The sequence below is a fragment of the Cantharellus anzutake genome, assembly GCF_015039405.1.
Source record: "Cantharellus anzutake strain C23 chromosome Unknown EI90scaffold_45, whole genome shotgun sequence".
In the NCBI taxonomy this organism is placed as follows: Eukaryota; Fungi; Basidiomycota; class Agaricomycetes; order Cantharellales; family Hydnaceae; genus Cantharellus; species Cantharellus anzutake.
In genome coordinates, this window is record NW_024066995.1 from 525,377 (window position 1) to 550,469 (window position 25,093).

Sequence of the window (25,093 nt, forward strand, 5' to 3'; positions counted from 1 at the left end):
TAATGCTCGCGAATGAGGACCAACCGGAATTCGATTTAACACTTGACAAGGTATTTTCGACCTGCGCTATGACCAAGTCCCTCAACATCCGTACCTGGTATCATTCTTCCAACGTTGATCATCTTTCCCTTCTGACTGCTGCTCTAACTGGGACACCGAGCATGAGTGTTTTACACGATTCTCAAGTCATTGCTGTAACTTGATTCGGACGAAATTTACACAGCATATTATGAAGTCTTACGCTACTTGGAACTACACCTTTGAGCGAACGCTCCGTAGGTAAAATCTGAAACCTCCTTCTCCCTTCTTGCTTTCCAGTTTTCACCGCTGCAAAATTGTCGCTAGCCTTACTTCATCAATTCCCTTTATTTTCCATTCACACAAGCTTATCTCGGTCAACGTGCTATCCCATACATTCCCTCTCATCATATTCTGTCATTAATCGTTTGTCTCCACTTTATGTGCATTGTGTCTCATTCTTGGTGCGCTCATTACGTTTTGCGATGGCTTGTTTCACCGCTGCGGGGGGACGATTCTTGTCCGTGCACGCGTGTCAACCACGATTGGCCTTGAGTCTATTTCCAAATCGAGCAACGAAGCTCACGGAGAATGGTCATCGCCGTACAGCCACAGGCTCATTTGAAATCCGAAGGGGAATTTGCCCGCATTTCACGAACAGAATCTCTCGTACGTCCCGCTATCAGCGGTAGCACTTGAGCGGACGTGTATCTAACAATATTTCCACTCATTCCGTACAACAGTCACACCTAGACAAACAAGCCGTTGTGTGATGTCACATCTTCTCCATAGGGGCCCAGCGATCCGAGCCGTGAGTTTATTCCCTCGATCTTGCTTGGGAAACCCGCACATATAAGGCATAGGCGGTCCCAGAGTGAAAGTGCTTTATAATACGCTTGTTCACAGTCCAATTAACACATGCAAGCTCTTCCACAGGCTACCCCGGTGAGACTGCGAAGCCCTGTCCCATACGATATCTGGGCGGCCGTCGTGGCATTTGCGGATTTCTACACGCTAGCTGCGATCAGTCTCGTGTGCAAGGAGCTCAAACACGAAGCAGCTAAGCATCTTTGGAGGTCATTCACCCTCCGCGTAGATCCAAGGTGAGTTGTTCTTGCTGCTGTACCGGACCTAGTGGTGGTCTCACCGGCATGCGACGCCAGCTTTGATGATATCTGGGGGAGGAGGCACCTGGAGGAAGGGTGTGCAATCATTCTGACTGAGCGGCGCTATCTGCGTGTGCAAAACATCCGCATCGACATTCAATCAGCATTAGGGGCTGAATTGGAGCCCGAAGTTGACAAGACGCTGAGAACCATATTCCATACCCTCCATCATTGCAGTAGTCTTCGCTCGCTATCAATAACCTCAGCTCATCACCGAACCAAGATTGCGCGGTCACTTTCACTTCAGCCATTTGCCTTCACGAAGCTCCAGCATTTTTCCACCGACTTGTTTTGTGATGAGAACTTACACGGTTTCTGGGGCAGGCATCAGCAGCTCACATACATCGAATTGCGCGCCGTCGACCCTGGGATATCAAACGTTCCATCACCCCTCCCGTCTCTAGAGGGTATTTACGCCAGTCTCGCTCATCATACTGCTGTCATTCCTGGATCGCCCGTCAAGTCGGTTCATATCTCCGGACTCTGGGAAGGCGAGTGCACCCTACTCATGCACAACCTGGAACAAAGCACGTCGCCTGGTGGTATCCAACATCTCTCCATGGAGATATTCGATACAGAAGTGACAGCCCACCCTTACACCTCAATCATTGCAAACCTCCCTCATCTCAAATCATTATCTGTGACTCATGGTGATATGGCGGACCGTGATGATCGGGCTGCCGCTATAAATGCCCTATGTCAACTACAAGAACTCGAGGTGTTTGAATGGGGGGGAGGAAGCGCAGCAGGTCAGGCGGATATTTTTGCCGCTTGCTCGAAGAACTGCAAGTCCCTGAGGCAGATTAGCTTTCGCTGGGGCAACTATTTCCAGAGGAAGTTTGTCAGGGATAGCGAACACGCTGCATGGGGGATTGTGAGACAGTGACGACGCGAAGACGCTATTCTATTATGTTCAGATGGCACGGAGGCTTTTTGACCCATCCTAGTCTGTTTCCGATCCCGTTTTCCTTCGGATTCAGTACTGGTGATATTTGCACCACTAATTAGTAATAGAATATCCTCGCCTTTTAATGCCCCGCACCAGTACTGACCGCTGCCGAGAAGCCTTCCGTCGAGAAGGAGAGTTCCCGAACAGAGACCGTGAGAATGTTACGCTCGCCGATTTGAATGCATGCTGCAACAAGGCGTCAACACAGATACATCTTGTTTGGTTAATTGCTTGAGTTTTGTATGCTTGAGCCTTTGGAATTGTTAACACAGCTGAAACTATTTTGATCGAGCTTGGGCATTTTCACTGGATCTTTGATTAGTCCAGATTCTGACAAGGACACTATAAAATATGCCGGAACGACTCTTTGTTCGATCTGGTTTCTCCCTGAATCCGTCTTCCTCTGTTTGAAGCCATCGAGGGCAGGCAGCCGATTCTATTTTCTAATTTCGACTATTTTTTGGCTCTTGTGTGGCAACACAATCGGTCGAGTTGTCACACCCTTGGTATCATGGCATCTGAAGGCGTCTATCAGGCCTTACTCGGCACCCCAAAGAAGATGACAAATAGGTATCCTAGATGGGCGGTAGGTGCGCCTATATTGTATGCCACGTCTGCCCTTGCGTCTTTTGGAGGTGAGTAGGACTGAATCATTCCCCCGCGCATTTGTTGTGGGCCAAACTTCCTGATAACTACCTATTTTCAGATGCCATGTTTGGTTACAGTCAAGGAACCATTGCTTCGATTCTAGTGCAACCTCCTTTCATTCGTGACATATTCGGTGTGAACGTTACACTCGAGCAAGTCAATAACCTTGAAACTGGTGTTAGTGATACGACGCAGTCTATCACAGCCTCATGTTTGAACTTGACTGCCCTCTTCGCTGTAGGTCTTCCTTTCAATTAGCCAAGCACTACTTGCAAGTCTACTGACCCATATTATGTTGTATATTAGGCTCTCGTTGCTGCTGTTTTATGCGATATGATTGGAAGACGGCACGTCGTCCGTCTTGGGGGCATTATCTATCTCATTGCCTCTATCGGTGCAGCGCTATCAGATAGCTTTGCTGTATTCATCTTCTTTCGCTGTATACAGGGTATTGGCGTTGGTTTCCTGTCTATGAGTGTCCCAATTGGTAAGTTTGTGGTGTCGTGGTTAGCCATACACTGTTACCTAATGACCATTGGGGATTTCGTTGCTTCCAGTTCAAACCGAGATTGCAGGCGATCATGCTCGTGGCCGCATGATCTGCATCGAGTACATTTGTCTTAACTCGGGATACTTGCTCTCTGCTGGAGCTGGATGGGGTCTTTTCCATTATGTCAACTCAGGAACTATATCCTGGAAGGCGATGTTCATCATTCAAGGGGGCTTGGCGATTATTCTGATATTTGCTTCGTTCTTTATGCCTGAAACCCCTCGAGTATGTCATTGCTCATATCATTTTTCAACGTTTATTCACTCCCCTTACGTTTAGTGGCTCGTCAGGAATGGTTTCGAGAATGAAGGTCTTCAGACTCTCGCAGACCTGCATGGTAACGGTGACGTTACCTCGCCCGAGATCGTAACAGCCTTCAAAAAGATGAAGCTCATCATCCAGATGGAAGATGACGCCAAACAAGCAAGCTGGCGTGATCTCTTCACCAAGTTCTGGCGTCAAACTCTCATGGGAGTTTCAGGCCAAATGTTCGCTCAACTAAATGGTATCAACGCCGTATTATTCTTCTTACCAATCATCCTCATACGATCGGGGAAAACGGTGGAGGAATCACTGAAATTTTCGTTCATCGCTGCTTGGTGTTATTGTGGAGGGACGGTGCCCGCCATGTGGGGTGTTGAATGGAGTCGGAAGAAATGGTTACTAGGGACCACTCTCGCATTAATCGTTGCGTTGTCTGTTATTGGAAGTACGCAACTTGTTAGCGAGGGATTTCCTCGTGGGCCAACGAAAACCGAGTATTCTAACGTGATCTTTTCGTTCTTCTGTATCTGTGAGTTGTCTTTCTTCCTCTCAATCCCTCTTGATGCGAGAGTCACTGGATTGACAGTTACTTGGTAGATCTCTTCGCATTTGGCGCGGGATGGGGTCCAATCCCTTGGCTTCTCCCAGCCGAAGTTTTCCCGATGTCTGCCCGCGCCAAAGGCGCAGCACTTAGCACCTCCGTCAATTGGACCTTCAACTTCCTGGTAGCATTCATAACCCCTATCGCCTTCAAGAACATTCAAGCCATATACTACTTTGTTATCCTCGCATTGGTATGTTTATCTTTCCTGTTCGTATGGGCTTATTACCGTGAAACGGCCCATATGAGCTTAGAAGATATTCAAGTTGTATTTGAGGATGTGTATGAGGGTCCTAGGAAGTTTGTACCTGATTTCAGGAGCAAGCCTCATGGCATGGCTGGCACGAGCAAGGATGCGGAGGCACCTGTGGTGGAGAAGGTGTTTCAGCTCCCGTCATCGAATGGGATAGGCGTACAAGACGCAGGAAAGAGGGTGTCCTGGCTGTCTACAGATGGGGAAGGGGGCGGTAGCAGCTCGAGAGCTGGATCAAGCACGATGGGAGAGAATTTGCTGGAAGTGATGAATGAGATTTTGAGCAAAGCGAGCTGGACAGATCAAAATACAGAATTGTTGGACATTCCACTCCATGATGGCGAGAGGGAGGGGGACGGGGCAAGCTTCGCCTGAGAATTATGTAAACTCTCTAGGATGTGTTTAACCTGCATGCAGTCAGAACCCTCGGCCGATTCTATATCTATGTAACGTGTGCTTATTTTTGGATTTTCCCCTTTGCCAACTTGTCCGCTGGACTCACCGGACGGGCCCTGGGCAGTAACGTTGAAGAGTGGAAGAGAAGCGGCACTACACGAAGAAATAATACAGCATGGAGGTGGCAGTGGCTACGTCACGGTGGGTAGGAGGGATCAGGCGCGTTTATTCGCCTGAGACCTACGTGAATTTCCCAGAGATGCCATTGGCATGTATGCAGTCTGTCCTCAGAGGCCAAAGAGACCTTGGCTGATTTGTCTATGTATCGATTGTATGTGTAACGTTGAAAACGTGGAAGGGAGGCGTTGCGCGCATCATATTTACATGGACTCATAAAATACAGCAATTGATATGCGGAATCAATGGTGTGCAGACCCTCAATGAGTGCGATCTAGACATCCCAGGCTATAGGGAAAACAAAAAATAAACACCAGGGGTAAAGTAGTACCTCTTCCTTCTTGATGACTCGCAATTCACCAGGAGAAACGACATTTCCAAAGGCAGCAATCACTCGTAGCGATATCCACCGTCTGGCCAATCTTTGACTTGGTCGCAATCCAGTACTAAATTTTCTCTGGAATGACCTCAATAATGCTAACTCGAGGATCGGTCTCATTTCTCATGTGAACACCGTCACCCAAATCTCCAAACCAAGCACGTGCGCTGGTGTTCCACAGTCTTTTGATTCTGTCATGGTCGGAGGAAAGTTTGGCAATTCTGGCGACGGAAATCCAGTTAGTAGTGGAAGGGTCGTAAAAAGAGACGTCCACGTGAGGGTCGTGCTCTAGTTCTTCCTGTTGACGAGTTAGAAGAGTTGGAGTGTAAAGAGAATGCTGGCATACGGATTTTCCGGATGAAATGCAGGACTTCATCTGGTGAATAAAGGTAGAACTCGATTGACTGGAGGAAAGAAATCCGGGTCGACTTGCAATTAACGGAAGCCATCACCCTCGAATGTAGGAAACCGTCCTGTCCACGAGTAGTGAGCATTGAGGACTTGGTAATCCTAAAGCCATCAATCTTTTCCTATGGCTTTTTGGTGGGCTGTCTTGGTGGAAGTGGTGTCAAAAGTCGGGGAAATGAGGCAAGAAGTTGGAGGAGAGACGAGGGACTGAGATAGACTATACACCGTACCCTCCTGGAGCAGAGAGCGACGTCATTATCCGCACACGTCAATCTCGAGTTCGCGTCCGGGTCCAAGTGTCAGAGCTGTCACTCTCAAATTTTCCCACAGAGCATTGACTATTCAGACCAAAGAACGATTCAAATATTTGCGGGCCCAGTACCATCGGGTCTGGGGAAAGAGGTGGACATGCCCCTAGCCATGGCTTGGCTATAGCTAGGACTTAAAAGAGTCTGGGAATCCAAGTGGTGGGATAAATTTGTAAAAGGCAAGCGGCAGGTCGGCGTTTGCCGGAAACACCTTGACATCGCCTTTCAACGTGTTTGTGCAGTATTCCTTCTGGGTTCCCCATAAAAGGGGTTTCGTTAGCTCTTGGAATAAGAGAAACCTAACTTGTGGTGGAAAGTGACTGTTTTGTGCGACGACAGCGGGCCGACACGATGATTTTAGCGCGTCATCCAACTACCAGCAGCGGCTCTATTCTCTTCTTCTCTTTATTGGCTTCTTTGTCATGGGTGTCGGATACTCATGCGTTCTATCTTCCTGGTGCTGCTCCGAGAGACTACTCAGCCAAAGAACGAGTCCCTGTACATGTCAATCGACTAAACCCACTTGTTGGCGCTCAAGATGCCAAACTTGTAAGTGGTATAATGCCCAGCACCCAGTGAATCCAGATGGTTCTCATCGGCGGAAATTTATATTTTTTTTTGTCGTGCTTTCCTTTACCCTGCGCACTCTTGATGGTCGCTCTCATCATGCACTCGACTCGCTTTCTCGATATTCCAGAAATCCATGATTAACTGTATAGTTTCCATCTCCCACCTGCGGAGAGAGGACCGTCGCTAACCACTACTTCCGGTCGCCTGCCAAATCTTCTAGATGATTATTACAATCCGTCATTTCACTTCTGCCAACCCGATGGTGGACCGAAGCGCCAATCGGAATCTCTTGGATCTATCTTATTTGGCGACCGTATTTTCAACTCTCCTTACAACGTATGTATCCCCCCATTGGTTCTCCTTGCCTCAATTTCCCTTCTTTTCCAATGCCAAGTCGCAACTACCCTTCCTGTCATGCACTCCCCGGACGACTCGCTTACCTAATCTCACACAGATAAAAATGCTGGAAAATTCGAGTTGTGTTTCCCTCTGCAAGTCGACCGTTCCTCCTCAAGACGCCAAATTCATCAACGATCGTATTAAGGAAGATCAAGCGATTAATTGGCTCGTGGATGGATTGCCCGCTGCTGAGATGAAGAGGGATGAGAAAAGTCGGACGATTTTCTATGATATCGGGTTCAATTTGGGAAATGATGAGGCAAAGTTCCTGGAGACGCCGGCGTTGCATAATCATTATGATGTGTTGCTTCGGTGTGTGCTTACACTTCTCTGTTCATTGACTTTTCTGATCGTTTTACTTAGCTATAATACGCAGGATAATGCGCACTACCGAGTCGTGGCCGTTCTCGTTTGGCCGAGGTCGTACGTCCATCTGTGCTTATCACCCGACCTTGTCCCACATAAAGCTGGATTGTTAGGATTGATAATTCCGGGGAATCAACACCATCTTGCTCGAGTAAGAAGGCATTGATTCTGGACGAGAAGGGGACGAATGAATTCCATTATACTTACACGGTCTCTTGGGAGGTTGGTATCGCTTCACTCTGCGTCTCGTGTTTCTGTACAAACTAACTGAACACTCTACACCTCATCCTGCTTCATAGGCGTCAGAGACGCCTTGGGCAACTCGCTGGGACAACTATCTCCACCTCTTTGACGAGCGTATTCATTGGTTCAGCTTGATCAATTCCATCGTCATTGTTGTCTTCCTTTGCGCGATGGTGTCCATGATATTGTGGCGTACTGTTGCTCGTGATGTAAGCCGGCTGACTATTTCCTAGCAGATGACATCTAGAGGGGGCTCATGAACTTGTTCTGATCCGCCACACAATTGCAGATTGATAGGTATAATGCCATAGACCTTAGCGTAAGCATTCGGTGTTCACTTATTCATCGTGTTTCGTACTGAAAAGCCTTGTTGGATACAATTAGGAGGATGTCCAGGAGGACTTTGGTTGGAAACTTGTTCATGGAGAAGTTTTCCGTTCGCCGAGATGGCCAATAGCACTCTCAGTGCTCATTGGAAATGGCGCTCAACTTATCGCCATGACAGGCATCACTCTCGGTATGCTGAGGCGTACAATTGGATGAAATTATCATTTTCCTAATATTATTTGAACAGTCTTTGCCTTAATGGGTTTCCTTTCACCCTCGAATCGTGGCTCCTTAGCAACTGTGATGCTTATCTTCTGGACACTCTCTGGAGGGTATGTTCAGCATTTCTCTTCGTTTTCCGCACCATTTGGAACGTTGTGTGACATTCGCTGAGGCATATACGCATGGCACTCCATTAAACAGAGTTGGAGGATACATCTCCGCTCGTACATTTGTTTCCCTAAGCCCGAATGGGGAGTGGAGACGGAACGCTTTCTTTGCTGCTACTGGATTGCCGACGTGAGTTTGAAATCCCCTTCCGACTATCGCCCATCACAATTTGTTGAGACCGGGATGATGTTATAGGTTTATCTTTGGGTTCATGTTCCTTATTAACTTGTTCCTAATCGGAACTGAATCTGCCGGTGCTATTCCTTTCGGTATGTAGAATTTCTCGTTGCTGTCAAGGTCTTGGCCTACAAGACAATGTTCATTCTCTCTCGGTGTGACAGGGACTATGTTGGTTGTCCTTCTTCTATGGGTGCTCATTTCCGTTCCACTGTGTGTCATTGGATCTATTGTGGGACAAAGACATGGCGTGCGTCTGGTTTCATTGTCTTATGTTCGCGCAATATTTACACTGCTGCCGTCGTTTTCTTTAGCCCATCAGCCACCCCGTCCGCGTCAACCAGATCCCACGACAAGTCCCTCCCGGACCAAGGTACCTTAAACCGTACTGGGCCAGTTTGCTCGGTGGTATTCTGCCTTTCGGTTGGTGTTTTACAATACGGAGATCACAAACCCCAGTAGGCTCACGTTAGCTTTCACTAAGGCGCCGCTTTTGTCGAGATGTTTTTCATGCTTTCGAGTATGTTCGCTTCGAGGGCGTATTACGCATTCGGATTTGTCGCTTTAACGGCTGGCGTGGTCGCGCTTACCACTGGCACTGTCACCATTCTGTTCACATACTTCATTCTTTGTGCTGAGGAGTACAGGTACGTTTCGCTTAGTTCCCCGACGTCAAATGCTTGAAACTTCTCTGGATCCTAGATGGCAATGGCGCGCGTTCCTTGTCGGTGGAGGGAGTGCGGCATGGCTATTCCTGTATGGCATTTATTACTACATGACTCAACTACAGTTGTCGTTCGCGAGTACCGTCGTGTACTTTGGATACCTTTCGCTCCTTGCACTTTTGGACTTTTTAGTGACGGGGACGATCGGATTCGTAGCTTCGTAAGTGTTACCATTTTTCTACATCCAAGGGTCCTCACCTTCCGAATCATTTTGTACGCAATCGTTCCCGTTTATAACCAGGTACTGGGCTGTGCGGAAACTGTACAGTGCCATTCGTATCGATTGAGAGAGACTACTTGCAGACGGCATCAGGTGACGCTGTGTAATGTGCATGAAGTCTCTGCTCGCTAGATGATGTAATTATATATTTTCATCAATAGACCAACTATTCTTATCTGGGTTGATTCGTTGAGGGATCGGCGAGCTGATTGATCAGACAAGCAATATAGCAAAGTGCCTCGATCAAATCAATTGCTCCACCTAAATGAACTCCGCGGAACAGTCGTTACATCAGCCTCAATATAGGAGTTCCTGCGAGTGTGCCATGAGTCATTGATCAAGTTTGGCCTGAGACACGAGGCTTCGGTATGAATTAACTGATGAACTGATCACAATTACAGTTGAAACCGTGATAGGCCATACCTGAGATAACCCATAACCTGCCATAACCCATAGGAATTTCCGGGAACCGCTACGGTTCCTATCAAAAACCAGACCCTAACCTATAAACCTGCCATCCCCCATAACCCATAACGTGAATGGGGATTTTTATATTGAAATTTGATCTGTAACCCATAGTATGTGACATGTAAATGTTTAGTGACAGTTAATAATCATGGAATGACACAGAAAATATTATGAAAAGTGGGTATCCTTAATAGGAGAAATAGGATGAGTATTGTGGAACTGGTAAACAAGTCATCCACATCTTGTGTGCAACGGGCGACTCAGAAACAATAGAGTAGCGTGGCAATGACCCCGACAAATGTTGATCTGATGATAACATCTTAAATGCCGTGTTCAAGGCCTGGAGAAACAAGGAAATGGACAGCATGGTGGAAGGGGACTGTGAGTTGATGATCCTGATGACAATATGCCAATTGTCTCATGTCAAGAAGCCCAGTTTGGGTGTGAGACTCACCACCAAGCCCAATCATCACTCTGGAGCAGCACACTTGATTCCTTGTTGCATAGAGGAGCTCAATAGACATTTATGTATATACATGAATTGCCCCAATCCATTGCAGAGCGAATTTCCGGCGATATTGAGATACCCCATAACCTGCCATAATGAAAGGTTATCTTACTATTTTGTCACGACCATGCACTCTGACCCGGATGCCAGCCCCTTTTTGTTTTGTTTGTCACCTGACCCATTCAGTTTCCTTACTATATATATATATGTATATTACATTATTATAACTTTAGTCTGAATATCGACATGGTTTGTCCCCCCTAACAAGGCAGCCCAAGCCACTTCGAAATGTGGGCACTGAGACAGTAGGTGGGCACAGCGCTCTCTTGGAGTCGCTGAGGCTGAAGCCCAACCCCGGAGCCTTGTCCCGCCAGTCGTCCCCGTTTGCTGACCCGTACCTAACATATTTTGGGGATGGTAACGTTCCGTTCCCCCGTTCGCCTCAGGCCTCAGTTAGTCCGTCTAAATATAAGCTTAAATGTGCTGTATATTCAATGGGGTAGAGGTAAAAGGCTACCAGGCCTTTACAACTACTCCGAGGTATATATATGTAATTTACATATCTTGGCACAAATAAATAAAGAAAGAACAGCATCACTATAATCGGAATTATAGTGAAGTAAGGTTAATCCCTTACACATAACCCATACTAGGATCTGGGAACGCAAGGGTATGGGTTATCACGGTTTCAACTGTATGACATTCTGTAATAACGGGCTGCCTAATAACATGTCGCACTCTGATTGCTTTGGAGTGCATGGCATGTGCGAATGTGTGGGCAGGGTACAAGACTGTCTGCTGGATCCACTGTCAAGTATAATACATGTTCTGATCATGTTAGTGATCAGGGCCGAAATGTTAACATCAAAGTGTTAGAATTCTTGGTATTATGGTGTTCGCTATGACCAACTCACGTTTGGTGATGTTGAGTCATGTGGCGTTTAGATTTACACCTATTGCCTTTCTTGGTGGCGTCCATGCCAAAGTCAGTGCGCATTCATAGTGCCTGACTATAAAAGAACAATTTTTCACAACCCAACCTTTCCTCAGTTCACGTACAACGGGACTGAGGTATGTTGGTTATCTCTTGTTCATCATCCATAAAACGTGTATCTAATATTCGTACACCAGCGACAACATCGCTAGGTGATTATTCTAATATACTTTTAGTTCACGTACAATGGGACTGAGCGACAACATCACTAGTCCAACATTTCCTCTTATACAAAGGTAAGATCCTAAGGTGATTCAGACTTGATCAACGTCCACGGAGTGTCGAACAAAGCGGCCTCAACATACTTTACACAGATAGATAGCCCCTTTGAATAGTCTTCCAGAATATATATTTTGAGACTGAATTGACCAATAAATTATCGAGAAAAAACACAAAATACTTTTTTGGACACAAGTTCTTTGGGTTAGTGTGGCTGTCCAACTCAATATGTCTGTGCACAATGCTGGCCACTGTCTGAAGGGGTGTCAGCACTGTTTCTCACAGTCTCAACACACTTTGTATAGTTGGATAGCCCCTTCAAATAGCTTCCAGAGTGGTCAGAGACCATGGGATGGACAAGTATGGCATTCCGGGACAATTTGCAACCATTGAATCAAACTGAATTAGGACATCTGAGGACATTCCAGGATGTTTATAAAAGGCCTATAAGGCATGCAAACATCCTGAGGTCCCCCCTATAAAGACCCACATAGTGGTTGTCCAAGGTGCTTTCAACTGTATCATTCAACAAGAAACCATGCGGAATCTGAGTGCAATAACCCAGGTTCCCTGCCAACCAGGTTTCTTCCACGGAGCAAAATGCCATACATAGGTAAAATTCCGTGATCATCTAGAAAAAAACCTAACCTACACGGTATTATTTACCGTGATTTACTTCCCACCGTGCGTAATATCGATAGTGCGGGAAAGAGACTTGTTGCGGAATATTTATTCACTCTTCAAAGAAGATACCTGAATCTCCTATATGTATAGCCTCTGAAGGATAGGATCCCCCCCTTCTCCTTCTCCTCAGCCCTCTAAGCGTTCGGCTCGGGACCGGGGTCAGTACTCCTTGATTCATGTTTGCATACAACAGCTACATACTCAAATACAAAATACTCAATAGTGGCAATTCACAATGCGATTCTGGAGTGCCTTGGTCCCGTTCGCTCTACTTCCCATTGTCGCTGCTAATTTCCACCTTACCCTGAACTTTTGCAAGTGGGGCGGATATGGTCTGGGTGCACCGTTTTGGGGTATAACCCCGGCAAACACAAGTAAACCAAAGTCCGAAACGAAATTCGCTCCTAGTTAACCGATCTTTGTTCAACAGCCAGTTGCCAAACAGCAGTGGACTTATACTTCGAGCACCCCATCAAATACGGCCCTGAACCGAGTGCTGCAGTTTGCGGTTCAAATATTACGATTTTTAGTGAGGACAGGGAGTGGGCCGACTTGAACGGGGAGAGCGGACAGTGTTTTCAGATCAATGACGGCAATGGGCATTATGCTTCGTGCTCAACTCACGGCTATTATTGCTTGAGCCTCGATGTGCTCTGGTGCTTGTCGGACTGGTGCAAAGGACCTGGCGACCCCGGCATGGAGTGACCAATACAGAAATCAAAAATCTTAGAGAAGCCAAATGGAATGCGGTTTAAACTTCCGTTTCGGAATATTGGTCCAGTGAGTGACTATATACTGTGTATACCGAAAATATCGCGCGAGGCCCGGGATTACCCGTAAGCTGCGGAATGGTAATTGATCGAATCGGATCGGATCGGATTCCGTTGAGAGGCTCGCTTGTATGGGCTTCGCTGTGTGGTTATGTAGTACGATGGAGAACCATAGGTATCGGCTGTGATGTTCATGCAGGCGTGGTTAAGGTGGGAAACATTTAACATCACTGTCGAGATTCCTCAATTGCAGCAGGAGAATCGTTTCCATTATGGCCAAAAAGGGTGGGTGATCCAAAATGAATTATCCTTTCGCAATGTTAATGACACACTGGTGTGACACCCCCGGCAGAGCAAGGACTGTTGAGGAATATCATATTTCACTCCGCGAAGATTGGATGATCCCCTATATCACTATATAGCCTTTGAAGGACGGGATCCCCTCCTTTTCCTCCTCAGCGTTCCACTCGGGACCGGGGTCAGTACTCCTTGATTCATGTTGCAGTACACAGCTACTCACGCCACGTACGTCGCCTGCCAGCATAATAGTAGCAATTCACAATGCGATTCTGGAATGCCTTGGTCCCAATCGCTCTACTTCCTATTGTCACTGCTAATTTCCACCTTGTCCTGATCTGGCTCGAAGCGTACGACTCTTCTACAGTCCCAAGTAATTTGATGCCCTCTTGGGTTTTAGTCCCGTCGAACCGAGGTGAACCGAAGCCCGAAATGAAATTCGCTCCTAGTTAACCGATATTTGCTCAACAGATCGTTGCGACCCCGCAACTAAACCGGATTCCGAGTTCTTCAAGTGGCGCACCAACTTCTCGTCAGAACCGACCGCCCCACTTTGCGGTTCTTCTGGTGTTACGGTTTCTAAATATGGCGCCGGCTGGAACGACTCGCGAGGACAAACGGGAGAGTGTTTCCCGATTAACAACGGCAAGGGGTATTTCATAGTGTGCGGACAGAAGGACACAGGCATATGGTTGGTCCTTGATATGTACTGGTGCAAGTCGGACTGGTGCAAAGGACGTGGCGACCAGTGATCAAAGCAGAAATCAGAAATCTTCGGCATCTAAGACTTGCTTGTGTAAGCCACAAATTGTCGTGCAACACTCTCGACAACAAACTTGTTATGTAACCAAGAAATTGAGAAATTGCGTTTCGTAGTATTCACCACTTGGACTCGTACCTAATCGTCGTTGCTCGTGGGCGCGGTACGAGTCTGAGTTTTCACGCGCCAGAAATGGTCCAGTGAGTTAGTACTGGACAACGCACAAGCTGGTCGCCTGCCAACTACGAGTGCCGGCATCTCCATCGAGGGCAAATACAAGACCACCACAGAAGTTGGAGCAACACTAGGTACAGTGCATGCCATCGCTTTTGCAAATACTGGGATTTGTCCCAACTTCCGAAGCTGGCCCGACCATACTGACACACAGGAAATTGAACGGAAACCGTCCAAGTCTCGAATAAGTTGTGAAGTAAGTATACGTGGGGGTGTCTCGCTAGCTACGACCCTGCACCTGGCCCAAAACGCACGCTATCGACATGGGCCAAGATAGGTATTGCACTTCCGCTGCCTTGATCCTGAAGTGTGTGTGTGTGTGTGAGTTCTGGATATTTAACGTGCACGTGCAGGCTGCCCGAATGAGGCGCCAAGGGTGCACGGATCAAAAGATCAAAAATTATGTACAAGAGGGGAAGTAAAACATATGGATGCGTGGGTTCGGAGCGCCTAGGGGTACTCGTACACCGTTTCCGGGGGGGAGTATACATTTTGGATTTGTTGGCAACGGATGCCGGCTCCGAGCATTGTTGGCCAGACGCGTAAGTGTGCCTCTTGATGCGTTGGAGAACCGCGGCGAAACGGGTTAGTTGAAACGGCTCCTGGGAATGTTGGCCAGACGACTCCTTCGTGCCTCTTGGTCCTTTGGAGAACCGCGCTTCGGTAACGTAGGCGGGGCAATAACCGTTAGGCGCGGAGCCGCGTGTTTTGCGAACCACTCAGCGCTTTCGTAAGAGAAGGAAGGGAGATAGACTTGTGCCCATGGTCTCTCGACTACTGTGAGCAAGAAGGTAGGAAAGTGGAAGGTGATGGAAGAAGGCGGTACAGAACGGTGCAAAAGGCCAACGCAGGATAACGGGTCGTGTAAGTGCCATCCACGTCGTTATCCATCGCGGCAAAGGAGAACCTCTTAGACCCAAAACCAGCAGCCACATTGGGCGTACTGGGGGAGCCTCTAGACCACGGCAAGGTGGGTTCTCGTCCTAGAGGCTTGATCCTGAAGTGCATGCGTGAGAACGTCTTTCACTTGCGGCTTGGATCTGTGAAGGCGTGATGTAGAACGGCTTCAACGCAGGAACGGGCCAAAGAGACTGCCATTCGCTTGGTATTATACACGCGGAATCCCGTCTAACGTAGCAACCGATGTATTCCTAGACTTCACAGTCTATTTTGTCCACTGAAGCTTCTGCGGCGCGGCATAGAATGGAAGCAGTTGATGATTTCTAGCTGGGGAATCTATGGACTAGAGTGCTTGCGCTTCGCTTGACTCTGCACAGCCCTTGTTTCCTTTCGCCTGTCGCAGCATGAATTTTTTTTTTTTCAGTTCGTTTCGCGAATATAGGCTATAAAAAATATGTGTTTAATTGGAATGCAGACCTCCGACAAACACAATCCAATTTTTCCAGTCATTCGGAGTCTGGAATTATTTGAAGGCAAAGCGAAAAAGAAAGTGGTGCGGCGACAAATCACAGTGGAACCAGCATACGCCTTCACGGACTGCCGTGCGCAACAACAGACGATGGAATACCTGTGGTCAGACATAGGAACATCACCAAGGGGCACGTTGACATCTTTTAATGCATGCGTGACATTGTCGCGTGCAAGAGGAAGAAAAAACATATGATTAAACCGAGACTTTACATAAAGAGAGCAAGTGCTGAATCACCTGCACAGCAGGTAACTGCCAGCGTTTAGGCGGTCCAACCACTTTGGAGTTATATTGTGGCGGAGTTGGACATTTCCCCCCGCCCGCACCCATCGTCGGCTTCCCGCGTACTGCCTATCCCCACGCTTTAGCCATGCCAGTCTAGTGAAATTGCCGACGCAAGTCGCAACCTGTGTCTGCTGCTAGAATCTGCTGATTCCTCATCGCACGCCCGCAGCTTCATCCGCTAACTGTCATTTTTTTCTGGGCCCGCTCTTTTCCTTCTGCCGTCCTTTGTCTGGCCTCCACCAGTTCTGCGCTGTTCATTGTCCAGTCCTAACCTCCGGCGAGTAGGATCCCAAATGTCTGCGCTAGGTTTTCTCCTGTTCCCCTTTCTGTTTTTGGTCGGTTGTTTGTTCGGCTGTTTCCTGTCCAGTCGTCTCTTTTCATCGTCCCCTTTCACCTCCTTGCTGTGATACCTCATGTAGTTATCCATTTGACTATCAAGCCTCCTCATCTTTTATTGCGAGTACGAGTTTGTTCTCTTTCCCTGCTCTTAAGGTAGCAACTCGTTGGCCAATCACAAAATCCCCAGATGACAAGGTGATATCCTCCGATAATCTTTGGTCATTCAGATACAACCCCCCAGAGGCGAGTAATTTTCTGGCTTCGCCTACATCCAAACCAAAGCGTCAGTATCTGGCTTGTGGACGCAAGGGGAAGATGGAGATGAAAGGGCTCACCTCTAGAGTTTGTTAATCCCAGAATTGCTGCCAGCTTCGTCACAGGGTCTTGGCAGAACTCGTTCAGGCTCCGGAGAACAAGCCGTCGATCAGGCCCAAGAGCAGCAATAAGGTTCTCGGGACGGGCCTGATTGGCCTCCGAAGACGAAGATTCGGAGGAGCCCGGGAAAAGAATGGATGTGGCTACTTTAGCCTGAGTAACGGCACTCTCGCCGTGGATAAGCTCGGTGACTTCAGATGCAAGAATACCCTGGGCAATACGTTTTTCAGGTGTAGCCTGACCAAAGATATTTCAGCTTCCTCCAGATGTTCTCGGGAAGGTATTGGAAAGGATCTGTGCAGGCTTACTTCGTGTTCGGAAATGACTTGCTCGATCTCGCTCAATGGCAGCAAGGTAAATATTTTTAGATACTTTGCAACATCTGCGTCCCCAACACGAAGGAAAAACTGTTGAAGAATGGGGTCAGAAAAGAGCACCAGCCGAAGGTTGGAAGGTCGACATACTTGGTAAAAGTCAAACACACTGGTCAACTCTGGATCCAACCAGACCGCGTTCCCTGAGCTTTTCCCAAACTTCTCTCCGGAGGCTGTCAGGAGCAAGGGTGTGGTCATACCGTAGGCTGAACCTCTTCCCTGCAAGGCGTCAGAGGGTCCTCCATTGAGTGACTCGCCCCTAATTCGGCGAATGAGCTCGAGTCCAGCAGTTATGTTCCCCCATTGGTCTGAGCCTCCGATCTGAAGAGTACAGCCATAGTCCCGATGTAACACATAATAATCATAGGCTTGCAGCAGTTGATAGGAAAACTCCGTGAAAGATATGCCATGTTCACTACGCAGACGTGACTTTACACTAAACGCGAGCAACTCAGCGTCCAATACGTGATCCGTTCAGTGTGGGACAATCACCTATCTTTCGCCATCATGACGCTCACTGTTGCGCGTTTGCCCGCTAAACGCAAAAAATCGAGAAGTCCCATCCCTCCAAGCCATTCTAGATTATTCAAGAATTTCGGTGGGTTGATAGTCGCACTTGCCAAATTCCGCTTTTCTGCGTACTTCAATCCATTGGAGAAGATACGCTGCAACTGAGAGCTTATCTTGCGCGCATTTTCATTGACTCTTTCGATAGACAGCAGTGGGCGTTCGGTGTTCCTGCCACCTGGATCGCCAACAGCGCCAGTCGCGCCACCGGTCTTTTTAGATGAAGTTAAGTAGGGATAAGAATAATAGGAAACAAACACATACCAGGGAGATAACTTGATGTCCAGAGATATGAAAGTGGATTAAGGCCATCAGCGGGACAAGATTGCCCGCATGTATGGAACCGGCCGTCGGGTCCACGCCAAGATATACCGTGGATTTGTGGATAAATGCAGAATTAACTTGGCTGCTACTCCCATGAATGGATTCAGCCAAGGAGTCGCGTGGAATAGCACAAGCGACCGTACTCTGAAAGTTTTGCCACGAGACCTCTAGACTTGAGTTCGTCCAAGGGGGACCGCACCACCAAAGAATTCGCGATTTGCTTAGTATATTTTCGTTGACTGGAGGCACAACATTTCGAAACCTTCCCGAGACTTAACGAGGCACCGCACGACGTCCTGGAGAACATTCAACCTCGAAAAGTCTCACGCCTCCCAATTAGGAAAGGGGCTGACTGTTGACACAAATGCAGTTCGAGATCTTGGCAAAATGCTCAACTACGAGGTGAAAAGCCCACGAAATGGTATTTTAAAGCTGCTTCTGAAACTGTAGTATTTAGGGCCCGAGTGTCTCGAATGACGCTAGCCCGTCAGTGTGTTTGTCTGTTGCTTGAACTTTCTCAAAGCTCAAACGCCCTCATTCTTCCAGATGGTCCCACGATGCTGCCAACTTTCATGCCAGTGGCAACTCAAGCGGCCCTCAAAGGCCTCACTCCCCAACAAGTTGAAGAGCTTGGAATTACTCTCATGCTAAACAATACGTGCGTCCCTTCTTGATCAGGGTTGGATCGTGTAGTTGTATTTATTTACCACTCCAGCTACCACCTAAACTTGCGTCCGGGAACAAAAGTTCTCGACGCTGCCGGAGGCGCACATAAATTCCAAAACTGGCGCAGAAACCTTCTCACTGTGAGAGTCCCAACTCTCAATCCTTCTTGGTTTTATCCTGAACTCGCCGAACAGGACAGCGGAGGTCTGCAGCAACTCCGGTTTCGCTCTATGGCTTTCTTACCAACATTTTCCAGGATTCCAAATGGTTAGCCTTTCTTCCTTTTCAAAAGTGACCGAAGAAGGAGTTCTGTTCGCTAGTCCATTCACTGGTGAACCCACGATGCTTACCCCCGAAGAGTCCATCAGAATACAGGTGCGATTGATCATTTCGTATACTACCGCCATGTTTCAATACGCGTTTCCAGCATTCTGTTGGAGCGGATATCATCATGCAACTTGATGATGTTGTCTCTAGTTTGACAGTGGGCCCTCGAGTGGAGGAGGCGATGTACGGCTGATTGAGTCTCATGAATAGCTTGGACCGACATGATTCCAATAGGCTGCGTTCAATTCGTTGGCTAGATCGTTGTATTGCATATCATACGGCGACAGATAGTCCTAAGACCCAGAATCTCTTCGCGATCGTACAGGGTGGTCTCGATCACGATCTACGAGACCGATGCTTAGATGAAATGATCAGACGGAAAGACAACATCTCTGGATACGCCGTCGGAGGGTTAAGTGGAGGAGAAGAAAAGGACATCTTTTGGAGAATGTAAGCTCCACTCTGTTCTCCATGCGGGTCGTAATAGCTGATTAGGGGGCTTGTCTTGTACAGAATTGCTCAATGCACCGCTAAATTGCCCGGAGATCGTAAGTTAGAAACGTTTGACGATGTCGAATTATTGAAGTTTGACCGTCTTGATCTAAAGGTCCTCTGTATTCGATGGGTATAGGATTCGCGGAAGGTCATCCACGCGTCTCGTGTTGAGTCACTGATTTCTCAATGAGTTCTGTGTAGATCTTCTGGTTTGCGTTGCTCTTGGAATTGATATGGTAGGTCTGGCACTTTTGGCCCGACCTAAATTTAATGAGGTCCATCCAGGCAGACTGCGTCTTTCCGACACGTACGGCAAGGTTCGGCGTAGCGCTGACATTCGATGGACCGCTCAATCTGAGTACGTCTGACGAACAATTATGCTCAGGACCATCGTCTGAACATTCCGGCAGAACTTACGCGCCACGCGAAGAGCTTCATTCCTATTGATGAGGATTGCCCATGCCCTACGTGCAGAAACAGAGTATCTAGAGCACAACTACATCACCTTGCATCGCACGACACTGTTGGTGCGCATGGTGAGTGATCCTGCGGAGCATAGTGCATCTTGTTTAAGCATCTTCCCCTTCCCAGCACTAACACAACATAATGTCGTGTTCCAAGCTCGGCTGATGGCTGGCGCACGCAAAGCAATCTACTCCGACACATTCCCAAACTTCATTAGAAGTTTCTTTTCCCGATATTTCGGAGGCCCTGACGATGGGTATCCAAAGTGGTGCGTTGACGCACTGAAGAGTGTAGGAATTGACCTGCTCGAGGGAGAGGAAGGTGCAACGCGACGGGTAGTGGAAGGTGATGGAGCGAAATGGGAGTATTCGGATGGCGTTGTGTAGCAGCTGGCCATTGTCGATAGACGTCTTTAAGCTTTCAGTTCAAGATGTCCCATTCCAAGGCGACGGGTGTTGGAGGCTGAGATGTGAGAACGGTGCTCAGAAACATTTGTCTGCACCCAAGCAGTAAGCGAGTTCACACTACTCGGGTGCCTCTGCCCGCACCTCTTGGATTACTCCCGCGTATCGCACTCGGAGGGCGGATTCCGCTTTGCGGAATCCCAGATGCGGCACCACGGCCCCTTAACCCATTGGCCTTTGTGACTGGGGGCCGGTTAAGGCCGGTTGATGAGGGTACAAGTCGAGCTCCGCGCGCTGGTATATTTCCTGGAACGGGACAAATCAGTTTAGCGAGTGTACCGGAAAATAATCCCTACCCACCCCCACGAGCATGGATCCCTCTTCCGACAGCAGCTCTTCCTCGAACAGTACCCCTTTTGACTGCAGAGGCAGCAAGTTTCTTTTGTTCTTCCTCTTCTTGACGTTGTCTTTCTTCTTCTCTCCTCATTTCCTCCTCTTTCGCTTTTCTGATCTCCTCTTCTTCCCGTGCCCTCGCTTCATTGATGCGTTCGGAGTCCTACAAAAGAACTGCAGGGAGGCATCACAAATTAGGAGGTCAAGACTCACAGCCTGAGCACCTTCCCATGTAGGATCGAGCAATAAACGTGCATTATGCTCTGCTTGGCCGAGGATAGCGACATAACGGTCAAGAAGTTGTTTCGTGTTTTCGACTTTGGATGCAAGGCTCTAGGGGCAGAAATATGAGGTTTCACCTTTGGCGAAGTGTCCCCGAATTTACCTGTTGGCGATCACGGACAGCGCTTAGGGCGGCAAAGTATTCATTGAATGAAGCATTGATACGTTGCATGTCGAAGAGTTGTCGCCGGAGACGCTCCTCTTCGGTGAGCTGTTGAGGATGTAAAGCTGGCTCTTGCGATAGGGGATCGGTCGGCTGGGCCTTCGACACAGGCGTTTCGAAAGTCGTTGGATCCTTATGCTCATGCCGATCATCTGACGTTGAGACAGCCACAATATTTTCTCGGCCAGGGGTAAGAGTGGTCTCAATATCATCTTCTGCTTCATCGTCTGCCGCGCCAGAATCATCGCCCTGTTTCTCCTGTTTAAACAAACTGAACCTTGGAGGTGGGACGTTGTTGGGTCTCCGTTGGGGTTGGAGATCGGCCAGAGACATGTCGGACATGTCAGGCCCCATAGTCGCGCTTGCGAAATGAGAGGAAAGTTCGGAGACGTCCGGCGGGGACATGTTCAACAATGAGCGAGAATACTGTGTAGGGATTGTTGGAGAATCCATGCCGAGACGTGTTGTTTGGGTCGTTGTTTGTGTCGAGGGGACGCTTTCAGATTGAATTAAAAAAATCCGGTGATGCCTAGCCAAAAGCGCCGGAGACGAGACGAAAGTCCTCAGAGCTCCGTGAGGGATTCCGAGTCTAATGGAAATGATGGGAGCGATTTCGAGGTTGTTCCTGCAGATTCCGACGTAGACATCTCTGATCTTCTCACGAGGCCACAAAACCTGGATGGCGAAGACGATGACATCGAGGACCTCATTCGCGTTCACCAAAGTAAGCGGCTTGCAAAAGAGGGCACCGAAGCCGTCAAGAGGGCACTAAGGGGGAAAAAGAAGCAAAATGCTGGCGTTACTGGGGGAGGCAGTTTCCAAAGCATGGGTTGGTTCATTTCCCGACGATGTCTCCTGTAGGACGGGTGCTTAATTATGTTCAGGTCTCCATCCATCTCTTCTTCATGGTCTCTTAACTCGTGGTTACCGTAACCCAACCCCTATCCAGCGGGCATCCATCCCTTCCTTACTTGCCACTCCGCCAAGAGACCTGGTTGGAATGGCTCGCACTGGCTCCGGAAAAACTCTCGCGTACATGGTGCCTCTTATTCAGCGCCTCGGGGGGCGTCATGTTACAACATTTGGTGCAAGGGCCCTTATATTAGTTCCAGCTCGTGAGCTCGCCCTTCAGGTCATGAAGGTTGGGAAGGACCTTGCTCGAGGTTGGGATTATTCGGGCGGGAAGCACGCTGGCGACAATATGGAAGCGGAATCGAAAAAGTCGCAAACTCTTCGTTGGGGTCTTATTGTAGGAGGCGAAAAGTTAGATGAGCAGTTCGAGATGATAACGTACAATCCTGATGTGTATGTGCCGCGTCCTCTAGGCCCACTTAACTAACCGTCTTCCAACAGTATTATTGCGACTCCCGGCCGTTTACTTCATTTGGCTGTCGAAATGAATCTTGAGCTGAAGTCCATCCAATATGTGGTTTTTGACGAGGCTGATCGCTTATTCGAAATGGGATTCGAAGCCGCGCTGCAAGAACTCATTCATCGTCTCCCGTCAACCCGCCAAACAGTTCTGTTCTCCGCCACGCTCCCCAAGTCCCTCGTTGAGTTTGCAAAAGCTGGGCTCCAAAATCCGAAGCTGGTCCGATTGGATGCTGAAAGCAAAATTAGCAGCGACCTTCGTATGGCGTTCTTCTCCGTCAAACAGACTGAGAAGGACGCGTGTTTATTGACTCTGCTGCGTGACGTGATCAAGATTCCGTTGCGTAATGCGTCCACTCGCACTGAGGCAGACAATGAAGATACGGGCGGTCGTGAGGCATCAAGGTCCGCTGGAGATAAGGGGAAAGGACTGTCTCATAATCACCAGATGGCTCCACACCAAACTCTTATTTTTGTCGCAACGAAACATCACGTCGAGTACCTTTTTTCCCTTCTCACTGAAGTCGGATATTCAGTATCGCACATTTACGGCGCTCTCGACCAAGGGACGCGTACACAGCAGATGTCCCGATTCCGAAAAGGTATTACATCTATCCTTGTGGTAACCGATGTTGCGGCTCGCGGGATTGATATCCCTGTGTTGGAGAATGTTGTAAACTATGATTTCCCTCACGGCTCACGCGTATTTGTTCATCGTGTTGGGCGGACGGCAAGGGCGGGAAGAAAAGGTTGGGGATGGAACTTCGTGACTCACAATGACTTGCCGCGCCTGCTCGACCTTCAGTTGTTTCTTGGTAGACCTCTCATGTCCCGGAACCAGCTGGAAACTTCGTCCTCATCGTTAGAGATAACAGAAGCTTTCTTTGCTGAAAACCTCATACTTGGAACCTTTGATCGAGTCACCCTCGATGATCAGATGGAAGCAATTACTACGCTTGATGTGGCTAACTCTTCCTTGCCCTCACTTCGTGCAGTAATGCACCGAGGCCACGGGATGTATGAACGCAGCTTGGGAAAGGCTAGCCAGGCTAGTTACAGTCGCGCCAAGGAAATGACTAAAGAGTCGGAAGATGGCCCTAGTTGGGGCCTTACGGGAGGATCTGGGGAAGCGGTCAATGTACACCCCGTCTTCGGTTTATTTGGGGCAACGAGGCCCCGAAACCCAGCCCCAGAGGGGTCAACATTGAATCCCGATGCTGCTCGTAATACTCTTCTTCGCGCTGTGGACTCCTTCCGCCCATCTGAAACTATCTTTGAAATCGGAGCGAAAGGGAATTCAGGCGCCACTCAACTGATGAAGGATCGGCGGAAAGCACTGGAGAAGGCGAACAAACGAGCTCTTCCCACCATGCAGGCTCCTTCTGTCCTAGCAGGCAACCTAACAGAAACACCTAGTGATGCGAATAGGCCGGTGGATATGGAGATGGCCGATGAGGGAGATATCCAGGTAAGGCATTTCTTCACGTTCACCCAATCTTGAATTGCGGTTAAGGCAGCCTTCTAGGACGCTTTCCAGTTACAAGATAAGAAATACCATAAACGAGATTATCGGGATCCTGAATTCTTTATGTCGCATCAACAAAAGGATGCGGCTGCGGAAAAAGGGTATGATACAACGCGATATAGGCCAAATGCATTACTTAGCTCGGATTTTTGTCCTAACGCAGGTATTCGCTGAAAGATGGGGCATCATTCGTTCAGCAGGCTGCATCCGCAACCTTTGATCTGACGACCGACGAAGCCCTCACGGGCCGGCAACGTCGTGAGAAACAACTCACATGGGATAAGAAGAAAAAGAAGTGGGTCAAGGGACAAGAAGGGGCCGACAACGTGAAGCTCATCAAAACAGAGAGTGGAGCACGCCTGCCAGCATCCTATGTCAGTGGCCGCTTCGAAGAGTGGAAGTCGAAGACCAAGTTGAAGTTGCCGAGGGTGGGCGAGGCCGAACTTAACCGTCTAGGCACGGGTTCGGGGAACAGTACCCGACGTTTCAGGTTCGCCTCGAAAACTCCTGCCAAGCCTCTTGATCCCAAAGCCTACGGCTATGAGCGAAGACTGCGGCAGCTCAAACGCAAAACCTCCGAGGCCGAAGGAGAAAGATCTGACGCACCTAAAAAGGCTTCCTCCAGCTCTGGCCCGCCACCGCGCGGCAAGAAAGCCGGAGCTGGATCGCGATTCGGGGGCACCAATGTTGGCAAAGCCAAGAGCGAGCTGAAGACTGTTGATCAGATACGACGAGCTCGCGAGGTAATGGCCAAAAAGAGGGACAGGAACGCTCGGCCAAGCCGGAAACGCAAATGATAGACTCAACTCGGCCCCTCAACCACATTTGTCTGGTTTTTTAA

General features: G+C 48.5%; 12 protein-coding genes across 12 annotated transcripts; 7 read left to right on the forward strand and 5 right to left on the reverse strand.

Moving 5' to 3' along the window:
• Window positions 1-676: 676 nt before the first annotated feature.
• EI90DRAFT_3291351 (uncharacterized protein) lies at window positions 677-2,272 on the forward strand. The gene is made up of 4 exons (XM_039067271.1): window positions 677-687; window positions 762-829; window positions 882-1,121; window positions 1,182-2,272. Exons 3-4 carry the CDS (start codon window positions 937-939, stop codon window positions 2,068-2,070), a joined length of 1,074 nt encoding a protein of 357 aa, XP_038913070.1. The 5' UTR covers window positions 677-687; window positions 762-829; window positions 882-936; the 3' UTR covers window positions 2,071-2,272.
• Window positions 2,273-2,307: 35 nt separating this feature from the next.
• EI90DRAFT_2999241 (uncharacterized protein) lies at window positions 2,308-4,880 on the forward strand. Its single transcript, XM_039056283.1, has 6 exons — window positions 2,308-2,768; window positions 2,840-3,018; window positions 3,088-3,268; window positions 3,339-3,556; window positions 3,611-4,124; window positions 4,193-4,880. Exons 1-6 carry the CDS (start codon window positions 2,645-2,647, stop codon window positions 4,822-4,824), a joined length of 1,848 nt encoding a protein of 615 aa, XP_038913071.1. The 5' UTR covers window positions 2,308-2,644; the 3' UTR covers window positions 4,825-4,880.
• Window positions 4,881-5,468: 588 nt separating this feature from the next.
• EI90DRAFT_2929844 (uncharacterized protein) lies at window positions 5,469-5,931 on the reverse strand (the record flags this gene model as incomplete). Its single annotated transcript, XM_039054999.1, has 2 exons — window positions 5,469-5,699; window positions 5,773-5,931. Coding segments are annotated over 2 exons (390 nt in total), but the record flags the coding sequence as incomplete, so codon positions are not given.
• Window positions 5,932-6,318: 387 nt separating this feature from the next.
• EI90DRAFT_3281678 (Nonaspanin TM9SF) lies at window positions 6,319-9,601 on the forward strand (the record flags this gene model as incomplete). The annotated part of the gene is made up of 16 exons (XM_039066837.1): window positions 6,319-6,673; window positions 6,908-7,023; window positions 7,142-7,398; window positions 7,450-7,509; window positions 7,566-7,674; window positions 7,752-7,904; window positions 7,985-8,014; window positions 8,080-8,212; window positions 8,270-8,354; window positions 8,446-8,541; window positions 8,608-8,681; window positions 8,754-8,839; window positions 8,904-9,012; window positions 9,074-9,236; window positions 9,292-9,474; window positions 9,556-9,601. The coding sequence occupies exons 1-16, from the start codon at window positions 6,469-6,471 to the stop codon at window positions 9,599-9,601; spliced, it is 1,905 nt and encodes a 634-aa protein (XP_038913073.1). The 5' UTR covers window positions 6,319-6,468.
• A 2,786-nt stretch (window positions 9,602-12,387) lies between these two features.
• Window positions 12,388-13,117, forward strand: EI90DRAFT_3291354 (uncharacterized protein). The gene is made up of 3 exons (XM_039067272.1): window positions 12,388-12,565; window positions 12,631-12,781; window positions 12,838-13,117. Exons 2-3 carry the CDS (start codon window positions 12,643-12,645, stop codon window positions 13,110-13,112), a joined length of 414 nt encoding a protein of 137 aa, XP_038913074.1. The 5' UTR covers window positions 12,388-12,565; window positions 12,631-12,642; the 3' UTR covers window positions 13,113-13,117.
• A 608-nt stretch (window positions 13,118-13,725) lies between these two features.
• Window positions 13,726-14,343, forward strand: EI90DRAFT_3070105 (uncharacterized protein). The gene is made up of 2 exons (XM_039061212.1): window positions 13,726-13,889; window positions 13,946-14,343. Exons 1-2 carry the CDS (start codon window positions 13,739-13,741, stop codon window positions 14,224-14,226), a joined length of 432 nt encoding a protein of 143 aa, XP_038913075.1. The 5' UTR covers window positions 13,726-13,738; the 3' UTR covers window positions 14,227-14,343.
• On the reverse strand, window positions 14,224-15,100 carry EI90DRAFT_1919449 (uncharacterized protein). The gene is made up of 3 exons (XM_039052337.1): window positions 14,707-15,100; window positions 14,373-14,647; window positions 14,224-14,309 (listed from the first exon to the last, which is right to left on the reverse strand). Exons 1-2 carry the CDS (start codon window positions 14,957-14,959, stop codon window positions 14,373-14,375), a joined length of 528 nt encoding a protein of 175 aa, XP_038913076.1. The 5' UTR covers window positions 14,960-15,100; the 3' UTR covers window positions 14,224-14,309.
• EI90DRAFT_3070111 (uncharacterized protein) lies at window positions 14,825-15,429 on the reverse strand (the record flags this gene model as incomplete). Its single annotated transcript, XM_039061213.1, has 1 exon — window positions 14,825-15,429. A coding segment is annotated over one exon (234 nt), but the record flags the coding sequence as incomplete, so codon positions are not given.
• A 1,187-nt stretch (window positions 15,430-16,616) lies between these two features.
• On the reverse strand, window positions 16,617-18,468 carry EI90DRAFT_2929729 (uncharacterized protein; the record flags this gene model as incomplete). The annotated part of the gene is made up of 7 exons (XM_039054994.1): window positions 16,617-16,786; window positions 16,857-17,133; window positions 17,205-17,303; window positions 17,361-17,706; window positions 17,763-18,049; window positions 18,102-18,249; window positions 18,305-18,468. The coding sequence occupies 7 exons, from the start codon at window positions 18,466-18,468 to the stop codon at window positions 16,617-16,619; spliced, it is 1,491 nt and encodes a 496-aa protein (XP_038913078.1).
• Window positions 18,469-18,525: 57 nt separating this feature from the next.
• EI90DRAFT_2975749 (tRNA-guanine transglycosylase) lies at window positions 18,526-20,500 on the forward strand (the record flags this gene model as incomplete). Its single annotated transcript, XM_039055865.1, has 14 exons — window positions 18,526-18,563; window positions 18,619-18,647; window positions 18,708-18,819; window positions 18,877-18,967; window positions 19,022-19,031; window positions 19,084-19,202; window positions 19,255-19,337; window positions 19,389-19,604; window positions 19,668-19,702; window positions 19,762-19,797; window positions 19,851-19,885; window positions 19,935-20,007; window positions 20,060-20,185; window positions 20,241-20,500. The coding sequence occupies 14 exons, from the start codon at window positions 18,526-18,528 to the stop codon at window positions 20,498-20,500; spliced, it is 1,263 nt and encodes a 420-aa protein (XP_038913079.1).
• Window positions 20,501-20,633: 133 nt separating this feature from the next.
• On the reverse strand, window positions 20,634-21,761 carry EI90DRAFT_3018601 (DASH complex subunit Duo1-domain-containing protein; the record flags this gene model as incomplete). Its single annotated transcript, XM_039057240.1, has 4 exons — window positions 20,634-20,824; window positions 20,879-21,074; window positions 21,125-21,244; window positions 21,297-21,761. The coding sequence occupies 4 exons, from the start codon at window positions 21,759-21,761 to the stop codon at window positions 20,634-20,636; spliced, it is 972 nt and encodes a 323-aa protein (XP_038913080.1).
• A 120-nt stretch (window positions 21,762-21,881) lies between these two features.
• EI90DRAFT_2930055 (uncharacterized protein) lies at window positions 21,882-25,049 on the forward strand (the record flags this gene model as incomplete). Its single annotated transcript, XM_039055012.1, has 5 exons — window positions 21,882-22,185; window positions 22,241-22,661; window positions 22,710-24,195; window positions 24,253-24,353; window positions 24,416-25,049. The coding sequence occupies 5 exons, from the start codon at window positions 21,882-21,884 to the stop codon at window positions 25,047-25,049; spliced, it is 2,946 nt and encodes a 981-aa protein (XP_038913081.1).
• Between the last annotated feature and the right edge of the window lie 44 nt (window positions 25,050-25,093).